The sequence below is a fragment of the Colossoma macropomum genome, unplaced genomic scaffold, assembly GCF_904425465.1.
Source record: "Colossoma macropomum unplaced genomic scaffold, Colossoma_macropomum, whole genome shotgun sequence".
In the NCBI taxonomy this organism is placed as follows: Eukaryota; Metazoa; Chordata; class Actinopteri; order Characiformes; family Serrasalmidae; genus Colossoma; species Colossoma macropomum.
Genome location: NW_023494786.1, coordinates 33,429,347 through 33,453,390, shown reverse-complemented (window position 1 = coordinate 33,453,390; position 24,044 = coordinate 33,429,347). Strand labels below are relative to the sequence as shown.

At 41.2% G+C, this 24,044-nt stretch overlaps 1 protein-coding gene across 4 annotated transcripts in view; it reads right to left on the bottom strand.

Moving 5' to 3' along the window:
* The window catches only part of LOC118804761 (zinc finger protein GLIS1), a 50,572-nt gene that overhangs the window by 1,979 nt on the left and 24,549 nt on the right, over window positions 1–24,044 (bottom strand). For 2 of the 4 annotated variants that reach the window (XM_036565403.1, XM_036565406.1), the window contains exons 3-7: window positions 17,831–17,941; window positions 14,406–14,538; window positions 7,896–8,049; window positions 2,869–3,005; window positions 851–961 (exon numbers count right to left, since the gene is read on the bottom strand). In XM_036565403.1, the coding sequence (XP_036421296.1) occupies window positions 851–961; window positions 2,869–3,005; window positions 7,896–8,049; window positions 14,406–14,538; window positions 17,831–17,941 (646 nt within the window). The remainder of the gene's footprint in view (window positions 1–850; window positions 962–2,868; window positions 3,006–7,895; window positions 8,050–14,405; window positions 14,539–17,830; window positions 17,942–24,044) is intronic. The other 2 variants (XM_036565404.1, XM_036565405.1) reach the window with 2 other exon arrangements.

Genomic DNA, 24,044 nt, shown 5'->3' with positions numbered 1-24,044 from the left:
AAAACAGTCGTGAATTATCCATTTTCAGGAGATTCTGAGGAGATTAGATATAAAATAATCCACTTTCATAATGAGGAAGAAAGTCAAAGCAAAATAAGTGAAAAAAAAAAACCTGGACTTTAACAACTGATTAAAGTCCACAGAGAAAATGTGTCTCCTAACAACCACCTGGAAGACCTGGTAGACCCCAAACCTGCCCCCATCAGATAAACAGCACTTAAAGCTCTCATCTTTGAGAGAGAGGAGAAAATCAAGCTGCTTCAGATCTGAAAACATCCACAGGTGTTTCTGTCCATCCTTCCACTGTGAGAAGACGACTCAGCGCTGTGGGTCTGAAAGGATGTGTAGCTGATCAAGAAGAACCTCACTGAGAAAAGGAGACGGACACATCAAACAAAGAAGCTGAACGATGGACTGACCACCCCAGAGTCCAGACCTCAACACCACTGAATGTGTTTGATCACTTCAGAAAATGATCAACCAGCTTCTAAGACTGAACTTTGGAGGTGTGTCTGCAGATTCTTTGAGGAGCTGAAAGTGAGGCTCCTGAAAAGAATGGAAGCTGGAATAAAGGTGAAGAGTGACTCACTGAACAATCAGACAGCTGAGATTAGATTTAGCTGCTGAGGCTTCTGTGTCACTTTGTGTTAAATGATTTCTGCATTTTTCCCGACACTGAAAAATGAATGGCTTGTACTTAATGACTGTTAGAGTGGAAAATTCTAGATTATTTTAATTTATTTATGTTCTCCTCCTTCAGAAATTCTTTGTACACCAGCAGAACGAAGCTTTTCTAGTTTTTTTCTTGTGCGCAAACTCAGTGATATGATTTGTAATGTTCATCTCTCACCAGCTGGAGTGAAGTTGGGGATGAAGGTGTATCCGTTCAGCTCACAGCTGTGCAGATCTTCTCCTCTCTCAGCGTAACTCTGCTCTGGAGGTGCAGGAAAGCTGTGGAAAGCTGGAAGCGATACGAGCAGTTAGACTACAGAGAGAGAGAGACACGTCTTCATTATCAACACAGCATCTCCTCATAATCAGACTGCAGTGGACTTTAATTGAGGACATTTATGGAGCATCGTTTAAATCACGGAGTGTTTACAGATGCGTATAAACGTCTGTGCTCAGGATCCGCGCCGCGCAGTTGGATCTGATTAATTCCCCTAATTTAACTGGCCATGGAGCAGTCGTTCGCCGCTGAGTTAATGAAGCCAGAGTTAAATCATTACCATCGTTATGGCTAACTAACCGCACTCTCAATGGGGAACAAGCAAATAAAGCATAAATCCTCTGCAGCAACAATAGCGCTCTTCATGCGGGGCTGAGGGTTCCTGTAAGCGAGGGACTTCCTGAAAAAGCCTGTAAAAGTGGCTTTTTACCCACGCTGCATCAGCTTTACTAGACTTAATGCAGATTCCACAGTTACTGCCAACAGATTTTTAACCCCCGAAGCAAAAAACACAACTATTTCTGTTAATTAAAGGGGAAATGCACTCATTTTTCAAAATACCAGCATAATTAACTGGTTAAGATGTAAACAGAGTCGTTCAGAGTGGTTTGGTGTGAAACGCTCTGTTCTAGAGTCAGAATTGCTCACAGTGGTGGTGATAGGAACCAGACGTCCACCTCTAAAAGCTCCCTCACAGAAAGTTACTACATGAAATAGTTATAAATCTGTTGCACCAGTGCTGAAAACACAGCTTTTTGGGGTCACATTTTCTTTGAATAGTCCCCTACAGATGATCTACAGACACTTAACTTATTAACTTTTTGGTGATAGTTGATTATCAACAACATTACGGTTCGGGTTAGTTTCAGTTGCATTTAACTGATATTTAGTTGAATGTTATTTAAAGATAAACTGAGCATCTACTAAGCATTTACAGAGGACCATCAAAATAAAGTGTTCCCGCTTTTGGTCTAAAACGTGTTTTTTAAATTCATTCATGGTGGAGGGATACATGCAGGGTGTTCTAAGGCAAAACAGTCCACAAAGAAAACTTATTTTCTTAGATTTATCACTATTTTAGCATGAAAATTGCTGAAATTTTGAACATTTGGTGGAATTCCCCTTTAGTGTGACACAGATGCTGTTATTGTGATGCAAGTCTTTGCAATACTGATATAGCAAAAGGCTACAGTATGCAAATGAGCCCTCCAACCAATCACAGCACAACGAATCTGCCTCTAAAAGCTCCCTCACAGAAAGTTCCTACATGACATGGTTATGAATTCATTGCCTGATGACTGAGACACTGTTTTAGGATTGTTTAGAGATTTTCATCTAAAATGTATTTTTAAAATCAATTCATGGTGGAGATTTACTTTTTAAACTTAATTATTATGATTAGTAATGATATAATATATCACAGCTGTCGGAAGAAAACCTCATATGTCCATTTTTGACGTTTTTGAGTTTTTGACATTATTTGAAAATACATGTTGTTCTTTACATTGTGTGTAAACTTCATGATGAATAAACTAAAAGAAACGGCCCAAAATGACTTGTAAAAAATTCTGGTTCCATTGACTTACATTAAAAGTAAAGTAGGTTTTTTCCTTCTCCTGTAAAATTACCATTTTGGAGATTGTTTTCTTCCGACAACAGCGACATAATATAATTATATTAATTATATAATTAATACAATTGTAAATTTATTTCAGATTTTCCACTATTTTCCCATCATCAACATTCCATATAAACTCAGAAGACTCGTGTAGGTTCACTGGTGGTTCTGGATAGTAAATAAAATGTCTATATTTGTGTTGTAGTCATGGCGACCCCTGGTTCCTATTACCACCACTGTAAAGACATCTGAACCATCTTTACTAGAAACGCTCTTATTATGTTTCTGTTTTGCTGCTCACAGTGCTGGAGTACAGGGTGCTCGTGGTGAAGCAGGTCCGGTTTCTGAGCTGAGCTGCTGAAGGACGTTTCTTTGGCTGGTTGCTGATCTTCTGGACGGCTGGTCGAACTGCTTCCATACAAGAGTGGACAGGTCAGTCTGAAAGGAGACGAGCATTATAAGAGGCTAAGTATACCGTATAATAATAATAATAATAATAATAATAATAATAATAATAATACACTGTTCACATTGTTACACATTATTTATTTCCATTAAATTTTTATGTCATGAAAGTCTCTGAATAATCAAAACATACAGTTGTATGCAAAAGTTTGAGCACCCCTGGTCAAATTCCATGAGTTGTATATTTGAACCCACATTCCACTAAAAACCCACATTAAATCACTCAGTCACTAAACACTCATACAGTAATGATGCAGCACAAAACACTCAAACAGCAGATTAAACTGCTAAAAACAACAAAAAGAGCCCAATTTACTCTGTACAAGCACATTCTGTCACAATTCTGACAACGCAATGCAAAGTAAATATAATTTAGTTTAAAAACCATTTGGAATGAACGAGCGCTCCAATAATAACGACGTTCCCAGGGGATAAACACTACAGGCCATTTGTAACACTTAATCAGGCATAAGACGGGTAGAAATGGACGTTCCGTAATAAGAGGCCTTTAAGCATCAGTACAAATCCAGAGTGCTACAGTGTCAGGCTAAGACAAGAGCATCGCCAACATCAACAACGGACACTGACACACTCAGATTATTAGGAATATAAGAATCACACTGAGTTCCCCAAAACTTACAGGGATCACAATGATCAGCAACTGTTTACATTATAGTGTCACCAAGACTGTAGGATCTCCTACGAAGTCCTGCATTAACTTTATTTTCCACTCGCTGGCCACTTTATTAGAAACCCCTACCTTATGCTTCACAAACTGGCCATTTTATTAGAAACACCTACCCTGTGTTTTACTAACTGGCCACTTTATTAGAAACATCTACCTTGTGCTTCCACCAACTGGCCATTTTATTAGAAACACCTATCTTGCGCTTCCACAAACTGGCCACTTTACTAGAAACACTCACCTTGTGTTTCCTCTCACTGGCCACTTTATTAGAAACACCCACCTTGTGCTTCCACCAACTGGCCACTTTATTAGAAACACCCACTTTGTGCTTTACTAACTGGCCACTTTATTAGAAACACCCACCTAGTGCTTCCACCAACTGGCCACTTTATTAGAAACACCCACCTTGTGCTTCCACCAACTGGCCACTTTATTAGAAACACCTACCTTGTGCTTCCACCAACTGGCCACTTTATTAGAAACACCCACCTTGTGCTTCACAAACTGGCCACTTTATTAGAAACACCTACCCTGTGTTTTACTAACTGGCCACTTTATTAGAAACACCTACCTTGCGCTTCCACCCACTGGCCACTTTATTAGAAACACCTACCTTGTGCTTCCACCAACTGGCCACTTTATTAGAAACACCCACCTTGTGCTTCACAAACTGGCCACTTTATTAGAAACACCTACCCTGTGTTTTACTAACTGGCCACTTTATTAGAAACACCTACCTAGTGCTTCCACCAACTGGCCACTTTATTAGAAACACCCACCTTGTGCTTCCACCAGCTGGCCACTTTATTAGAAACACCTACCTTGTGCTTCCACCAACTGGCCACTTTATTAGAAACACCTACCTTGTGCTTCACAAACTGGCCACTTTATTGGAAACACCTACCCTGTGTTTTACTAACTGGCCACTTTATTAGAAACACCTACCTTGCGCTTCCACTAACTGGCCACTTTATCAGAAACACCCACACTGGGCTTGCACTCACTGGCCACTTTATTAGAAACACCCACCTTGTGCTTCCACTCACTGGACACTTTATTAGAAACACCCGCCTTGTACTTACACTCACTGGCCAATTTATTAGAAACACCTACCTTGTGTTTCCACTACCTGGCCACTTTATTAGTAACACCCACCTTGTGCGAGAAGAGAGGGGTTTCTGATAAAGTGGCCAGGAAGTAAAGAAAACCCCGATGCGAAAGCTGGTTTACTCAGACTGCTGACGTTCTTGGCTGCATTTCTCTAAAACCGCACATCACGTTAATCATCATTAGAGAGAGTCCGAAGTGACACTCTGTCGTAAAGCCTAGAGTGTTGTTTTATGATTATTGCTTTCTAGTTTGTGGCTTTTAGAAACAGAACCACATTCAGGCTGAGTCTACGCAGCGCAGACGCAGCCTTCCAGTGACAAATCACTCCCATCTGACCGCTTAACAGCTGTTGGTAAAAAGTTTGGACATGACAAACCTCAGACGTCATACATACATGTCTAATCTCATTTCAATCTAAGTAGTTTTATCCATTAACTCTTTAATTTATGGCTGTTTTCTTCAGCCGTTAGTGAATCTCAGGCTCACACAGTTCTGTGTGAAAGCTCATCGTTTAAAAACATTTATCTCAGCAGTAAAATGTGTTTTTGCCTGTAAAATCACCACATATCATTAGAAATAATGCAAATAGACATAAATACAATAAAAAGAAGCAGGAATTTCTAATTTTGAAAAAAGCAGCTGATATCTCGTGAGCTAGACTGAAGAACAAAGTTTGTTTGCAGATTTCTCCTCCAGCATCACATGGATTTATTAACCTCATCAGCAGCTCCTGGTTTAACATAATGAAGTACTGATTAGAACTACAGGTAATGCTGGGCTTCATCGAGGAGAGGGCAGGAAACGGTCAAACACACACACTGACACACAATCTGACAATCAATATACTACATATTGTATTAATGCTATTTGTATTTATTCTAATATTAATGTTTTTTGAGCAAATAAACACTCACTGCCCAGATAAACAACTTCTACATGTAATCTTAAGCACCTAAAACATTTGCTCAGTGCTGTATGTATAACTCAAACTGCCACGACTGAGCACAACTGCAGAAACACGTTACTGTTTTATCACAAGATAACAACAAAGTACAGTGGATCTTGCTATGTTTTGATATTTTCTTTGTTATTTATCTGATAAATGTTCGAGAGGAGAAAATGAGGTCATGGGTCACAAGCAGACTGACATACACAATTTCATATTTATATTTGATATTTTGATTTTAGTTATAATTAAACAGGGCTACACTGACCGATACGATGGTCAGGTCTGAATGATCTTTAACTCCAGTCTTAAATAATGTAAATGTTGTAGCACTTGAGAGGCTTACGAGGCACTCTTCATGCTTTTGTTTGTCTTATTAGTTAGTTATTAGTTGCTTTCTTATTAGAAAACAAGTTATTAATGTTCTTATATTTTCATTGGGTTTGTTTTATGTTATTGTCATGCTTAAGGTGAGGTTTGGATACATTTTACAGGTGTTTGTTATTTTAACCATGATGATGTTTTGTGTTTGGTCTCGGCTCCTCAGATCGTCAGAAGATCATGAGTTCGAATCCCAGAGATGCTGTGATCAAAGATGCTAAGGCGATGCTAAGTGGTTGATATGGTATTCCGGCTTTCTATGGTGTTTGGGATGGTTGCTAGGTTTCTGCGATGGTGTTCCAGGTGGTTGCTAGGGTGTTTAGTTTACGAGCTACTAGAATTTAACCACTTGCACAAAGTAACATAGTTTTAACGTAGCTTTAAATTATAACTTAAAATTTACACATACCTTGTAGCATGTATAAGTTCTGCCATAGATAAAACGGCTGGTTCGGAAAACCTGCAAGAAAACGAAATACGTCTCGGTTTGCGTCGGCAATCAGTTCTGCAGAATAGATTATACCCATTTTCGTCCCTTAGAGATAGAACAGATCACAGACCTCCTGGAGCAGATTTGCAACGCAACACAGACTGGAACAGAGCCCTGGGTCCTACTTTGTGGCCGGCACTTTGGATCATTCCTAAACCTGCTGAACGACTCTGTTCAAGTACAGACGTCAACTGTGTGCAGAGCAATAAGAGCAGCTCCATCGGTGCTCAGGTTGTGTGTGACGCTGATCTCATTATCATATAATACATAACACAGATTATTTTTTGAATTATAGCTACCTAACATAGCTAACATCACCTTTTTGTCATTTAGTGAAATCAAATGGAGATTACATTAGCCGCAGCTACGCTAACGCTACCGACTGCTGAAGTGCTGTTAAAGTATTGTGCACGAGAGCCCAGTTTGAACCATTCCAGCAGCAGAACAGAATAAACACACATAGAAGAGACGGACGCTTTGAGGACCCCACTTTACTGTAAAACACTGTCTTTCTGAATTACAGCTAATACAGCCGACTAACCTTAAGAGAAGCAAACGTGGCACGAAAAGAGAGGAGCACAAGCGATTTGACTGGAGATCATTGCGTGTAGTGTTTCCTGTTTATGTTGGGTAGCGTTACTGATTGGCTGCAGAGTGAAAACGTCAGTGGGGCAGTGGGTAGCGCTGTCGCCTCACAGCAAGAAGGGTCTGGGTTCGATTCCCAGCCGGGTGACAAGAGTCCTCTTTGTGTGGAGTTTGCATGTTCTCCCCGTGTCTGCGTGGGTTTCCTCCCACAGTCCAAAGATGGGTAACCAGGCTAATCAGGCATGCTAAATTACCCCTGAGTGTGTGTGTGAATGTCTACGTCTGTCTGTCTGCCCTGCGATGGACTGGCGACCTGCCTTCTGCCCAACGACTGCTGGGATAGGCTCCAGTTCCCCCCCTGATCCAGAAGGATAAGCAGCTTAGAAAGTGTGTGCATGTGCGTAAGTGTCTGTGGTGCAACTGAAATTCTGTGTGTTGCTAGTTTTAAACTAACTTCTCTCATTGTAAGATTTTACGTACAGCTGGTGCAACAGTTCAGTCAGTATTACACTTGGCTCCCCAGATCATCAGGAGATCATGAGTTCAAATCCCAGTGATGAAGTTAGTAATGATCAGCAATGTTTTCTCTGAAACTGTGAGTCACCAATATTGGCCAATATTATCAACTACAGACACTAGCAATTAAAGAATGCTGAATCCCACCTGTTCTGAGCGATTTTGTTGTTATGTAGAGGGTCCGGCAGGTTTTGGGGGAAGCTGAGCTCCGTGCTGCTGTTCCTGGATGTCTGGAGCAGCGCTGTGCTGCCGGACACTGCTGGACTTCTGCTGCACACCGTCCTGTTCTCCGACAACACTGCTGAGAGAGCAGGACAACATTATACACACTACAGGCCAAAAGTATGCAAAGTGATGATCTGACCATTCCATGAGAAAAGCATGTCCCACCGGTCAGCTTCACTGTAGAACTTATAAAACACTCAAAGTACCCTCTGCATGATTAAAGGGTTCTTTGCATCATGAAAGCGTTCTTCAAATTGATGGAGAATGTGCTGTAGATGGCTCCACATAGAACCTTTTTGACAAATGATTCTATATAGCATCCAAAAGGGCTCTTCTATTGTTACAGTGTTAAGCTTGTAATGATAGAAGAACGCTTTTGGGTGCTATATAGAACCCTTTTCGAAAAGGTTCTATATAGAACCGTCTATAGCACATTCATGCACATTTTCCATCACTCCAAAGAACTCTGTCATGGTGCAAAGAACCTTTTAATCATGCAAGGGTACTTTGAGTGTTCACGGTTCTATATCTCACCCTTGAAGAACCTTCTTTTTTAAGAGGGTAGGATTTCAGCAAAAACTAATAAAGAGTCATAATAATGCCCTTGTAATGCTGTTATTAAGCCTTATGAAGCCAGAAGCTGGAAGTTTCTGCTCATTACTCCTTTATTAAGCAGTAACTAGAGTGAACTAGTGGTATCAGAGGTGGCTGCTAGGGTGCTGAAAGGTGGTTGCTATGGTATTTCAGGTGGTTGCTAGGTAGTTGAAATGGTGTTCCATGGACTTGCTAGGGTGTTGCTATGGTGTTGCCAGGCAGTTGCTATGGTATCTCAGGTGGTTGCTAGGTGGATGCTAAACAGTGGACATGATATTCCAAGTGGTTGCTAAATAGTTGCTAAGCTGCTGATATGGTAACACAGGTGGCTGCTCGGGTGTTGATAGGTGGTTCTACTATGGTATCTAGGTGGTTGCTAGGGGGTTGATAAACAGTTGATATCATATTACAGGTGTTTGCTAGATAGGTGCTAAGCTACTCATATGGTATCACAGGTGGCTGGTAGGGTATTCCTAGATGGCGCTACGGTATCCCAGGTGGTTGCTAAGTGGTTGCTAGGCAGTTGCTATGGTATCCCAGGTGGTTGCTAGGGGATGCTAAACAGTTGATATCGTATTCTAGGTGGTTGCTAAATAGTTGCTAAGCTGCTGATATGGTATCACAGGTGGCTGCTAGGCTTTTGATAGGTGGTTGCTAAGGTATGTGAGGTGGTTGCTAGGTGGATAAAACTCTGTTCCAGGTGCTTGCTAGAGTGTTGCTAGGCAGTTGCTACGGTATCTAGGGGGCCAAACGGTTGATCTGGTATTCTACACTTCCGTGCTATTCTGGGTGGTTGCTATTGTGTCCCAGGTGGCTGCTAAGGTATTGCTAGATGATGCTATGGTATCCCAGGTGGTTGCTAGGTGGTTGCTAGGCAGTTTCTATGGTGTATTAGGTGGTTGCTTGGGGGATGCTAAACAGCTGATATCGTATTGCAGGTTTCTATGGGTGGTTGGAGAAGAATAGCTCATGCATCTCTCCTTCCTTCGGAATTGAATGAAGCAACTTTGAATAGTTGCTACACGGAAACCACAATTAAAAAGCTGTATATAAGCAATCAGAACATTCACATGGAGTTCAGGTTCAGTGTTGCTGTCTTGAAAACTGTCGATTTTAAGGTGAAGATTTCTGGTTAACATGTATGAAAAAGGTGTAAACTGTGCTGTATGGGCCTTAATTGAACACGGGGTCTGCACAAACTATGCTTATTAACAGGACATCTAAAAATTATAGTTCTTCAAGGGAACAGAAAATGGTTCTACATAGTACCACACTGCAAACAATGATATCTAAGTGAGTGTAACATCTTAAATGTAGTCAATAAATCTACTTTTTCTCATTATGAGACTGCTGTAAGAATACTGAGATTATTTAACTTGTTTCAAGACACTTTTTACTTGTTTTTATATATTAAAAGTGTCTTATTACCATAAAAAAATAAGCAGAATTATCTTCAATATTTCTCGAAAAAAAGTAAACTAATCTGCCAATGGAATAAGACACTTTTCACAACAGACTCATAATGAGAGATATTAGATTTATTGACTACATTTAAGACGTTTACACTTGATATTATTTTTTGCAGTGCATGAACCGTTTGCATGATTAAAAAGTTCTTTGCAGGGTGAAATGGTTCTTCAGATTGATGGAGAATGTGCTGTATATGGTTCTATATAGGACTTTTCTGAAAATGGTTCAATTTGGCACCAAAAACAGTTCCTCTTTTGTAACTAGCTTGACATCATAACAACAGAAGAACCTTTTATGGTGCAACATAGTACACCTTTCAAAAAGGTTATCTATTTAGAACCGTCTACAACACATCCTCCATCAATCTTTCACAAGGTTTCTATATAGAATCATTTTCTTACTAAAGAACCATCATTTTTAAGTGTGTACTGAATACCTAACCTGTTAGATTGAATATTATCAGACTGTCTTAAAGCACTAGCTGAATGTCTTTGTATCACTAAATAATGCAGAAAGGATTATTCTGTAAAACAGGCAAATGAAAATGCTCTGAGGCTTAATTAATCCTAGTTATTGCTTAATACACCGATCAGGTATAACATTCTGACCACCTCCTTGTTTCTACGCTCATTGTCCATTTTATCAGCTCCACTTACTATATAGGTGCACTTTGTAGTTCTACAGTTACAGACTGTAGTCCATCTGTTTCTCTGATACTTTGTTAGCCCCCTTTTACCCTGTTCTTCAGTGGTCAGGACCCCCTTGGACCCTCACAGAGCAGGTACTATTTGGGTGGTGGATCATTCTCAGCACTGCAGTAACACTGACGTGGTGGTGGTGTGTTAGTGTGTGTTGCGCTGGTCTGAGTCGATCAGACACAGCAGTGCTGCTGGAGTTTTTAAACAGTGTGTCTACTGGACTGAGAATAGCCCACCAACCAAAAATATCCAGCCAACAGCGTCCTGTGGGCAGCGTCCTGTGACCACTGATGAAGGACTAGAGGATGACCAACACAAACTGTGCAGCAGCAGATGAGCTATCGTCTCTGACTTTACATCTACAAGGTGGACTGACAAGGTAGGAGTGTCTAATAGAGTGGACAGTGAGTGGACACAGTGTTTAAAAACTCCAGCAGCACTGCTGTGTCTGATCCACTCGTACCAGCACAACACACACTAACACACCACCACCACGTCAGTGTTACTGCAGTGCTGAGAATGATCCACCACCCAAATAGTACCTGCTCTGTGAGGGTCCAAGGGGGTCCTGACCACTGAAGAACAGGGTAAAAGGGGGCTAACAAAGTATCAGAGAAACAGATGGACTACAGTCTGTAACTGTAGAACTACAAAGTGCACCTATATAGTAAGTGGAGCTGATAAAATGGACAATGAGTGTATAAACAAGGAGGTGGTCATAATGTTATGCCTGATCGGTGTAAATTAGCTGCCTCATAAGCCCCCCCCTCATAATGCCCCCCCTCCCACCAAATGCTTTAACCAAATTTGTTCTGTTATCTTTCTACTGTCCGTTACCAAACTGTAGACACATCTGCTGCTGTGAGGAAACGGAGTTGAATACTGTGAGAAACCATGAGCCACTAGAATCACAGCACTTCTACTGAAATGGGTTTTACTGTTAGCCAAGCCAGAAATGATCCGTCATAAAAAAATAGCTGAAACTCAATCAAACTCAAAACTAAAACAAAATCGCCTCACACATCAGTCAAAGTCTAAACAAATAAACAATGCAGGCCCTGAGAGTGATCTGACAGTAATTGCTTCCAGCTGATAGTCATCGTCTCTCCACGTCCTCTAATTCGAGTGCTGGGGTGATTTTGTTTCTCGCTGGTCAGAATCAGTCTGGAGTAAATAATGCGGCTTCTCTTTTCCCACCCAGCCTCTCAGCTAAACAGCCCCTCGTCTCGTTCAGTCAGCGCGGATTTCGGTTTCTGACGCGCTTTAGCCCACCTGACAGCTTCTTGACTCGGCTTCAGGGGCTGAAGGAGGGAATGGAAAACGTTTGGAAGGACGAGTGCAGTAATTGAGTAAACACACCGCTGATGGGTTTGGAAGAACTGATCTCAGAGAACGTGTGCAGAGCTAAAGAGAGGCGAGGAGAGAAAAGAGCCGCCAGTCTGCAGCCTTTCTGCCCTGTCATCACTAATGCTAACTGGCATTTACACATAAACATTTATTTAAACTGACCACATCGCTCTTTTTCAGAAACGATTTCACAAGAATCTTAAGGGTTTTTACATGATTTCGTGTGTTTAACCCTGGAGGAGCTGCTGCACAATGAGTGCTTCTGATGAAAACTGAAGAAGTTTAAAGTTTAAAGTTCACTGAAAATCAAGGTTACTCAGTTTCCCTTCTTCCCTCAACTGCAGTCGACAAGTTTGATTCTTCACTTTTGCACCAGAGCTACACGGCTAACTTTTATCCACAATATGATGGCCAAAATGTATGTGGACACCTGACCTACATGAGCTTGTTGGACACCCCATTCTAAATCCATAGACATTAATATGGAGTTGGTCCCCCTTTGCAGCTCTAACAGCTTCTACTCTTCTGGGAAGCTTCTACAAGATGTTGGAGAGAGTCTGTGGGAATTTCTGCCCATTCATCCAGAAGAGCATTTGTGAGGTCAGACACTGATGTTGGACGAGAGGGTCTGGCTCACAATCTCCGTTCTAGTTCATCCCAAAGGTGTTTGATGGGGTTGAGGTCAGGGCTCTGTGAGGGTCAGTCAGGTTCTTCCACACCAAACTCACCCAGTCAGGCCTTTATGGAGCTGCTCTGTGCACTGGGGCTCAGTCATGCTGGAACAGGAAAGGTTCTTCCCCAAACTGTTCCACAAAGTTGGAGGTGTACAATTGTCCAAAATGTCTTGGTGCTGAGTCATTAAGATTCCCCTTCACTGGAACTAAGGGTTCTAGACCAACCCCTGAAAAACAGCCCCATATCATCATCCCTCCTCCACCAAACTCTACAGCTGGCACAGTGCAGTCAGGCAGGTAAGGTTCTCCTGGCATTCTCCAAACCCAGACTCGTCCATCAGACTGACAGGTAGAGAAGCTGATTCATCACTACACAGAATACGGTTCCACTGCTCCAGAGTCCAGTGGCGGCGCTTTACTCCACTCCATCTGACCCTTGGCATTGTGCTTGGTGATGTAAGGCTTGTGTGCAGCTGCTCAGCCATGGAAACCCTGCCATGAAGCTCCCGGTGCAGTTTTTGTATTCTGCAGTTACAGTTTTTGATCTCTGCAGTTACTGATCAGCAGAGCGTTGGTGTCTTTTATGCTCTATGCTCCTCAGTACTCAGCGACCCACTCTGTAACTTTACGTGGTCTGACACTTCGTGTCTGAGTTGCTGTGGTTCTTAAACGCTTCCACTTTTCAATAATACACTCACAGCTGATCGTGGAAAATCAGGGAGGGAAGAAATTTCACAAACTGACGGTGCCATCCTATTACAGCACCACGCTCGAATTCACTGAGCTCTTTAGACCCATTCTTTCACTAATGCGTGTAAAGGCAGGCTGCATGTCTGGGGGCTTGATTTTATACACCTGTAGCAATGAGACTGAATGAAACACCTGAATTCAGTGATTAAGAAGTGTGTCCCAATACTTTTGTCCATATAGTGTAGCTAGCTAAATTTCCCATTCCACCTGAGATGGTGCAGCAGTTACATTCTGGTGCCTCTAGGATCAAAACTGCTGCATCATTTAAGGTGGAACGAGAAAATTCGAACAACATGCTGGTGAATATCTGACTTCAGCTTCATATCACTGAAGAATTAGGGGTGGGTGATAATAAATAATTGCCCCCCTCTTTGAAGGCATACGATGCCCTAAATGTAACTAAAGCCCAGCAGTGAGGAGCTGAACTTTACCCTCCTCTGCTGTCACTGCAGTCTGGCAGGGTCGCCTACAGAGCAGCGCTGGTAGCTGTTAATGAAGTGATGCTCTTTTTATTTGAGGGTCCCATTTCAGAGGGAAGATTTCAACCACTACCCTGTAACTCAGTTCCAAGGGTTAGAGTGACCCTTGAAAACAAGGGGTAGGGGTAAAAATAAGAAAAGGGACTGGGCCTAAGTCTACTATTAAACTTGCACTGGGATGCACTGTGTGAAGAAGACAAGACGCAGGAGGGAGTGTGATGCTCTGGGAGATGTTCTGCTGAGAAACTCTGGACTGGACATTCGTGTGGCCATCAGTTTGACACATGCAACCTACCTAAACATCACTGTGGAACGGGTACACCCCTTCATGGCAAGCTGATGGACTACATTTGGGAACTGTATAAATTTGAGTTTGAGAAGCTTTTAAGTGCTTCAGGAGTAAGGTGTCTCAGGACCTACCAGTCAAGCTGCTTTGCTGAAGCTCATAGAGAGAACAGGGCTCCATCTGACCAGATGCATGTAGTGAATGGACAGCGCCAGTGGTCAGTCGATCCTCCATGCCTTCCGACTCTGCCTCCAAACAAAGCTGCTGCTGATAAAACAGAGATAAACGAAAGATTTATTCATTTCCAACTGGCAAAAGTGCACAGAATAAAGATGCACCGAAATTTCAGCCACCAAAAATGTTGGCCAAGAACTCAAACTGACAGTTTTGACCAGAAAAACGAGATGACAGATTCTTTACGAGATGACAGAAAGACTTTACGAACAATGTTAATGTTAATGAAAATCACAAAAAAAAAGAAATTAGAATAATAAAGTGCAGACAAAACCCAACATACAATGTATAATCCGGAAGATTTCTGTATCAATATTCTATCCCCTGTGTACCCTGCATCTCAATGGGGCAGTCGTGGGCTGGAGGTCAGGGAACCAGCCCTGTGACTGGAAGGTCACCAGTTCGATCCCCTGAGCCGACAGTACGTGACTGAAGTGCCCTTGAGCAAGACACCTAACCCCCAACTGCTCCCAGGGCGCTGTGGATAGGGCTGCCCACCGCTCCGGGCAAGTGTGCTCACTGCCCCCTAGTGTGTGTGTTCACTAGTGTGTATGTGGTGTTTCGCTGCACAGATGGGTTAAATGTGGAGGTGAAAGTTCCCCGTTGTGGGACTAATAAGGGTCACTTAACTTTTTTATCTACCTCAGACTCACGAACTGCACATACAGAAACAACAGTACATATCATAGTTTTATTTCAGAACTTATTACTGTACAACTGTACATTAGAAATACTGCAATACTAGTGTATATTGTGTATATGTGTATATATTTAAAGAGGATGCATATATTTCTTTTTTCTTATATATATTTTTTTGTATTTAAATTCTACAAGGGGGCTACGCACCTAAGATTTTCACTCACCTTCGCACCTGTGTAAACGTGATACGACGATAAACGTGATTTGATTTCAGCAACAAAATATCAGCTTTCGGGCCGATATTTCGGGCCAAAAATCAGGCTCGAGTCGGGCTTGGTTTGTAACGAGTGACTTTTTTATGTAATAGATTTGGTTTTTAACAGAAATTTCCTGGACTCACACATTTTATCTTCTGACTTTCCCTCTCTCTAGTCATGTTACAGTCTATAGCTGTGTTGGAATGACTCTGGAGTTTGAATGTGGGTGAATGTGTCCCTGAACAAAACAATGGATGATGAGAATGATGTGCAAACGAGTCGGTGTGAAACATGTGATATGTAAACGGCATAATGTTCAGGTCTGGTTAAAAAATATTATTTTAAACTCAGGTCATGTGACGCCCCTGTACAACACCCAAGATCTTCCCCACTGCAGGTTTGATAGCACCTGAAAACATGACGATACACGGAACACAGCAAAACAGCAGAAGCAGAAGGGAAAGTCCCTGCGAGCGCGCCAACACCATCTGTACACATGATAAACAGTCCCAAACCACAGACGAAGAGCAAAGAGTCGGATTAGTGGACTTCATTGTCTTGAATGATGATCTGTTCTCTGTTGTGGAGGACGCTGGATTTCGTGGCTCATTCTGCAGCTACACACTGTAATTATTTTAGTACATGTATTTTATGTACACAGTTTTTAATTATTGTCTTTTATTTTCATTTTTTCAGCTCGTTGCATTCTGAGTTTTGGTTTCGGCCAAAATTTTCATTTGGGTGCGTCACTAATACAGAACGCAGTCTTTCTGTCTAAGAGCCGTCTGTAATGAGTCTCAGGCCTGAAATCCTCTGACAGTGTAGAAGAGCTCTGCGCTGTGAGTCACTGGCAGGCGTGTTCAGTGTTCGGTGCGTGTCACCATCTGGGCCACTTGGGGAACGCTATAATCCACTGTGTTACAGGAACACATGTGTTACTGCTTAGAGAACCAAAGCCATGAGAAATCACACATCACCCACTTTGCTTTCACAAGGCAGAAACACAATAGGCTTTTTAATGTGAGATACTGAGGAAGGAGCCGTATTACAAAACATACCAACAAGAATAATTCAGTTTATTAGATTACTGACCTCATCTAATTAGGTATATATTGTTTTCCAATTCAGGCTGAGTGGATTTAGCACAGCAGAGAGCAAGAATTGAGCTTTTCTGCAGTGTAGAAGGGACGTAAAGGCACGGGGTCATCCTACAGAAACGTCCACTTTTCTGTCTCTTCATAGGAGTCACTGGTGTTACTGATCCTCATTGGTGTTACACATAATAAAGGAACACCAGAGACATTTTTAATGAACAATGCATTTTACAGAATAACTGCTACAGAGCATCAAACCACATGATGTCAATAATGGAATATCCACTAAAATATGGAATTTAATCCATTTGTATTCTATTTTTTCACAGTTACCTCAGAATAAAGTGGGTCACACCAGTGACTTCAGCTAAAAGCTTCATATGAAATCATGAGCTGAATGAGAAAATCTCTGATAACTGAGAGACACAGTGGACTCACCATGAGCTTTTCTTCATAGATCCTCAGAAAACAGGTAAAAGGAAGTCGAGTGATGTCATCAGTGTGATTTTTATTTCAAAATAAGAGATTTTTTGTTGCGCGGTAACACCAGTGACTTGACTCCTGGGGACAACTTTCATTATATATTTTATAATATTTATTTGCCATTTGTTTTCTTTTTGTCAATTAATTTATATATTCCGTAGTCATGTATAGATTATTGCAGTTAAATTGCAGAAAAAATGTTTTTTTTTTCCTCAAAATATGGCCTCAGCCTTCACACATGACTGTGAGGACGAGCTCTTCTGTGGTGCTCTGAATTCTATATGATTGATTTAAACAAAAATATTGCGAAATTGAGGCTCAAGAAGGTGTAATTGTTAAAATAACTTATTGTTTTATTTTAAAATATAAATAAATTGTAACCCTAACAGGTTTATTAAGTGTAATATGTCTGTAAACGTTAGGGACACAAAAATGGACGTTTCTGTAGAATGACCCCAATGCATGTTTATTTACACTTTTACTATTATATTAAAAGAATATTTGGGTGATGAATCAATTTATCCCGTTGTGTTTGATGTCTGAAGTTCGCTTCTTTAGTTTTGCACTGGAGCTACACGGCTAACTTAGTTAGCAATGGAAAAGAAAAGAACAAAAAAATAAATAAATAAATAAAAAATTAAAAAATAAAAGAACAGGTAGAACATATAGAACATGGGCCCTTTAAAAATCTGTTTAATTTATCATTAGCTTACTTAAAATTTCAGAAAGGAAATTAATTTAGGTCGAAGGAGATCAGCTAACACAAAACGTTAGGATTCTCTTCTTTAAAATATATTACTAGTTTGATAAATGGCGTTTGCAGTGGATCCCGTAAAGAGCTGGATGTGTTACCTGGTCCTGTGAATGTCGGGTTTTGGTGGAGTGGCCCTTCACATGCTTGCGTAGGGAGCTGGGGTCCGTGTAGCGTTTGGTGCAGCCCGGGAGCTGACAGGCATATGGCTTCTATCAGGGGTCACAGAGGTCACAGAGGTCAGAACAGGACAAGTCATTTACACACTGAGCACTTAAGTGGGCTCAGATTAAGCCTGGTCCTAAACTAAAAGTGCTGTCAGGTGTGGAATCCTCATCGTTAGAGGAATCTAGTTGAGGACTAGGCTTTAAACACATAAGACCACTTAAAGGTTCAGACCCACCTGACTGACATGTACACTTTTCATAACCTTAAGCCTTTTGATTTAAAGGTCTGAAACAACAAACACCATGAATTTAAGAGACTATGAACACATTAAACATGTTATAATGCAGTGATGAGGCATTATAAATTTGAATATAAATACTAAGACAAATGCGTTAATCTTTATAACCATGTTTATGATGCATTATGAATTGGTAACATACCCTGTCATTAGTAGTATTCATAACAGGTTATATCATTAGTGCCAAAGAAACTCAGTCTCAGCTCGCATAGCTGATTATGACTCACTCTAAGTGAAGTGATACTTTAGACTAAAGTATTATTGAAGCTTATTGACGCCACATATTTACAGTGTAACTAATAAAACTAAAACTCTCAACCGTCTATTGAGGGTGGAGACATGGAGGTAACTTAAATACTAATATTTTATGAATATAAATCATGAAACAGCTCAGCACGAGTTTAAGACTAGGCAGCGTTGATAGTCATAACCTGTTATGCAGGCTGTGTTTCTGTGGTGCTGATGATATAACACGTTATTAGCATTACTTCTAAAGCATATTAATTCATAATGCACAATAAACACGGCTATAAAATGTAAGCATTATTATTTGTACATATAGACATATATATAGACAAATTACCTATAGGCAAATTATATATATATATATATATATATATATATATATATATATATATATATATATATATATATGTAGTAACAGTGACTGTAACAATAACACCGTAACAATCTTACTCTTAACTTTTAAAATATCTATAGTCGTGTTTATAGTGCCTTACAACTGCATTATAATGTGCCATGAGTGTGTTCACAGTTTCTCACTGGATTCTCTTTAAGACAAATATAAACAGTGAAGTTTGTGCTGCCTTTATATGAATTTATTTCCAAATTAAAAGAACTTTAATGCAATTTTAGTAGCTTACAACCTACACAAAACTACGTTGCTCGAGTTGCATGATGCAAAGTATCCTGCAACTCATTTGAAACCCAGCTGCAACTGACTATTGAGAACAAAACATCATTTCAGAAACACAAGCTGATACTCGCCAGTGGAGTAACTGTATGTGTTGCGTGCAACTTGTTTTTGAATTTCTCTGTAACTGTCAAGTTGCGCTGAAGTTATGTTGCAGGCAACTCACAGCATGCAACTACTTGCATCACTGCGTAAAGCCAGCCTAAAAGATTGCTGCATATTACACAGCTTGGATGTCTTTGCTGTTATTCTATAACACGCAAAACGTTTCTATGAGTGGGCGTGTCCAAACCTTTAACTGTTTAACCATGCACAAGAATAAAATCTTGTCTAACACTCAGCTGTAAGCACATTTCCCACAGCTACACCGGTCAGGCATAGCATTATGACCACCTCCTTTTTCTCCGCTCATTGTCCATTTTATCAGCTCCACTTACTATATAGTTTCACTCTGTAGTTCTACAGTTACAGACTGTAGTCCATCTGTTTCTCTGATACTTTGTTAGCCCCCTTTTACCCTGTTCTTCAGTGGTCAGGACCCCCATGGACCCTCACAGAGCAGGTACTATTTGGGTGGTGGATCATTCTCAGCACTGCAGTAACACTGACGTGGTGGTGGTGTGTTAGTGTGTGTTGTGCTGGTACGAGTGGATCAGACACAGCAGTGCAGCTGGAGTTTTTAAACACTGTGTCCACTCACTGTCCACTCTATTAGACACTCCTACCTTGTCAGTCCACCTTGTAGATGTAAAGTCAGAGACGATAGCTCATCTGCTGCTGCACAGTTTGTGTCAGTCATCCTCTAGTCCTTCATCAGTGGTCACAGGATGCTGCCCACAGGACGCTGTTGGCTGGATATTTTTGGTTGGTGGACTATTCTCAGTCCAGCAGTGACACTGAGGGGTTTAAAAACTCCAGCAGCACTGCTGTGTCTGATCCACTCAGACCAGCACAACACACACTAACACACCACCACCACGTCAGTGTCACTGCAGTGCTGAGAATGACCCACCACCCAAATAGTACCTGCTTTGTGAGGGTCCATGGGGGTCCTGACCACTGAAGAACAGGGTAAAAGGGGGCTAACAAAGTATCAGAGAAACAGATGGACTACAGTCTGTAACTGTAGAACTACAAAGTGCACCTATATAGTAAGTGGAGCTGATAAAATGGACAATGAGCATAGAAAAAGGAGGTGGTCATAATGTTATGCCTGATCGGTGTATGTTCTGGTCACTTCTTGTAGCAGATTGTAGGTGTAGTGTGATATACAGCGATAGAGTTTATAAATATTAGTCTCTCTCTGCACCTGCGCTCTCTAAACCTGAGCTGTATGGAATGTGAATGAGTAACATGTTTAATAATCAATAAACTCACAGGTGTGCAGCCTTCAGCCGCAAGAGCCGAGAGAGACAAGCAGAAACGAGGAGGAGGAGGAGGAGGAGGAGACGGAAAAGACAGGCAGAGGAAAGGAACTCCTCAGACATGCACTCATGCTTCCTCACTTTTATTAAAGAACACTTACGTGCCGTCTGCAGGCTGGGAATAACGACACGGTTCACGTTAATAACACGGATTTACTGAACGATAACAACACTGAACTCTCTCGCTCGGTGCAGATGTTTTCCACTCAAAAAACATCTGCCCACGCACCGCTGCTGTCAAACTCTCACTGACAGCGGTTGGAGGAACAGCTCAGCAGAAAATCTCATTTTCCCAGTTTTCCCATCAGCCCAGCCGCGTTTGGTGTCAGAAGTTTGCTTCTTTGGTTTTACAGTCGAGTTAACTGTCGCCACATCTGCTGTAAACATGCTAACTGACATCCTACAACCTCTCTGAGTGAGACTTTTCACTCTAAAGCTGAGGCAACGATCTACCGTGGAGGAGAGAGGAACGGTTGAGGAACTACAACTGCGTACATCACCATGAGGAACCAAACCCTGCTGAAAAAAAACATCACAGACCAGCAACCATTTCATGCTGGTTTAAGCTGGTGTATGTGGGTCTAATGCTGGTCTGGTTCTGGTTCATAGACCACTGTAGTCGTGCTTCATTCTGTAGTCCTCGTTATGCCCATATTAGGAATTCCGGGTCTGAGCTCCATTTCTCTATGGCCAGAATGAATAGCGTTTTCAAAAAATCGCCTCTAGCGCCCCCTGTGTTAAATAAAAATGTTCAGAACCCGATACGTTCTGTCCTGTGAACATTTTTCTCCCGAATACCACTGGATCCTCCGAATTACGAGGTCGTTAAAGAGCTATAATACCAATATTGCTACATGTGAGCTAAAGCTACTGCGCATCAATTTGACGTCACTAAACTACACAACACTAAGGCGTTCCCGTTCCACCTTAAATGGTGCAGCAGCTGTGACTAGCTATCACAAACAATAGCAAACGAGACAAAACACTGACCTGTCGGTTCTGAGAAACAGCAAAAATCAGTTAATGTTACTCAGCTGTTCAGCAGAAATAGAGAAACCTCCTCATATCAGGTCTATCAACCCTCCATGAAGCTGAACTCAGCTTCTTTTTCGCCGGCTGCTTGTTCGAGTTTTCCCGTTCCACCTTAAATGGCGCAGCAGTTCAGAACGTGACTGCTGCGCCATTTAAGGTGGAACGGGGAAAGACGAACAAAAAGCTGGCGAATTTCCCGAGAAAGTGTCCTCAGAAAAATGTTACCAGCATTAAAATAAAAATTAGGATGTTCTGAGAGCCTAAATCAGTTTATCAGGGTGAGCAGTGATGTTAAGCTGAGTCTGTTCTGGATCAGCCTGAGTGCAGGTCAGTTTGTAGATCTTTTTAAATCAAGCTAAAAGGAAAGATCTTTTGGGTTTCAGTGAGGATCAGATGAAGAACAGAGAACTGCAGGGAAACCTGCTGATGTTGTTCTGACTTCCGTTCATCTGCCCTCAGTCTGAACATGGAAATGTACGCTGACAAAACCTGATTAAGGAGTCAGTCTAATAACATGAATTTAGTGTGCAGTAGCTTTAGCTCGCATGTAGCAATATTCATATTTCAACTCTTTAACGCCCTCGTGATTCGGAGTATCCAGTGATATTCGAAAGAAAAATGTTCACAGGACAGAACGTATCGGGTTCTGAACATTTGTATTTAACACAGGGGGCGCTAGAGGCGATTTTTCGAAAACCCTATTCATTCTGGCCATAGAGAAATGGAGCTCAGACCCGGAGTTCCTAATACGGGCATAAGAGCATGGAGCCGTCTACACTGACGACACGACTACAGTGGTCTATGGTCACGCTGGTTGACCAGCATACCAGCATCCAAAACTCAGCATGGTGACAGCTGGGTTTGCTGTTTTTTCTAGCAGGGAAGTGTCTCACTGCAGCCGTCTCACTGCAGCCGCATCACTGTAGAAACTGTCTTCAAACCATCATTACAGTGGAGAGACTGGACTACCAACCCCAGAAATGATTCCTCATGAAGCTAAGTTAGCACGGTCGCTACATGCCAATCTAAATACTTTACCTTCAAGAGTTATGCTAATGTAGGCGTGGTGTATTTATTAGCCTATAGCGCAGGGGCTAGGCTAGCAGTCAGGACTGGTTGACACCACAGGGACTCCCAATGTTTGTATGTTTTTTCATAGATAAACACACCTAGATGCCGCGTTGGGTCCAGCCAGGCACGTCAACGGCGCCACCATTTTGGGGCGGTCAACATCGCTGCTGGACTGCATTCAGTACCATTACAGAGCGGCAGTTTAAGAAAGATACTGTCCAAAATTACACTATTTCAATAATATTACTCTCAGAAAGTGGGATAAGATTATATAACGGAGGGAACGCAGTGATCCACACTCATGTCTGTGTGATGCGTATTGTCTGTGTGATGTTTGTGTAGATATGGCCGTGTGGTTGGTGAAGCACAGAGAACCTGTTAATGTGATTGTTTTTCCTCTGGTTTTATATTAAGCTTATTTCATTTAATAGTCTATTCAGGGGATCTTAACGTTATGTAGTAGTTATTTATTTACAATGATTAGTTATAATTAGGAATGCTAATTACATAATTATATATATTAGTATACTGGTCAACCAGCATGACGATGCTGGGTGACCAGCTAAACCAGCACCAGACCAGCATAGACCAGTTTAGATCAGCATGGAACGCATGCTGGTCTGTGCTGGGTTTTTAAGCAGAGTAGTTTCAGAGTTTGAAAAAAAGACCCAAAATCGTGACTCTCACGCCAAAACCACCCACACTGCTGCATAACATGACAAACAGCACATTAAACTTAGTTTTGGGCTGGAATGCCCTTTTAAGTATCTCTAACAGACTTGATTATGTGGTTTCCTGACACTGTATGTAAATCTGTGATCTATAAACATGGACTGAAGCACAAACAAAATTCTGCTACTTTTCAATCATCCAATCAATTAATCAATCCACCTTTATTTAAACTCAGAGTACACTGATCCTCATTTACAACGTGGCCAAGCCAACACTGAAAAAAGGGATCGAAAAACTGGATTATAAAAACTTAGCAAAAAGTAATTATAATCATAATAGTAAATTTAATAGTAAAAAAAATAATAATAATAAACCGTTAAAATTCCAACAATGTAGCAACTTAATAAATCATAATCAATCAAAAAAAAAACAAATAGGGATAAAATAAATAAAAAACTAAAATAATTAAAGAAATAAATAAAGGAATAGAAGATGGAAAACAATAACTTGGTAATTATAAAAGTGACACAATAGCTAAAACGAACCAAAATATTATTAAAAGTTAACTAAAATCAAATGAAAGAGTTGCAGGCTGAGTGGAGGTGGTTAGAGAGGTGCTGTAGTCCTTGTTTATAGTGTGTTAGCACTACGCTAACTGCTGCACATTATATGTTAACCACATCAGCCTCAAAGCTCCAGTGCTAAAACTAAAGATG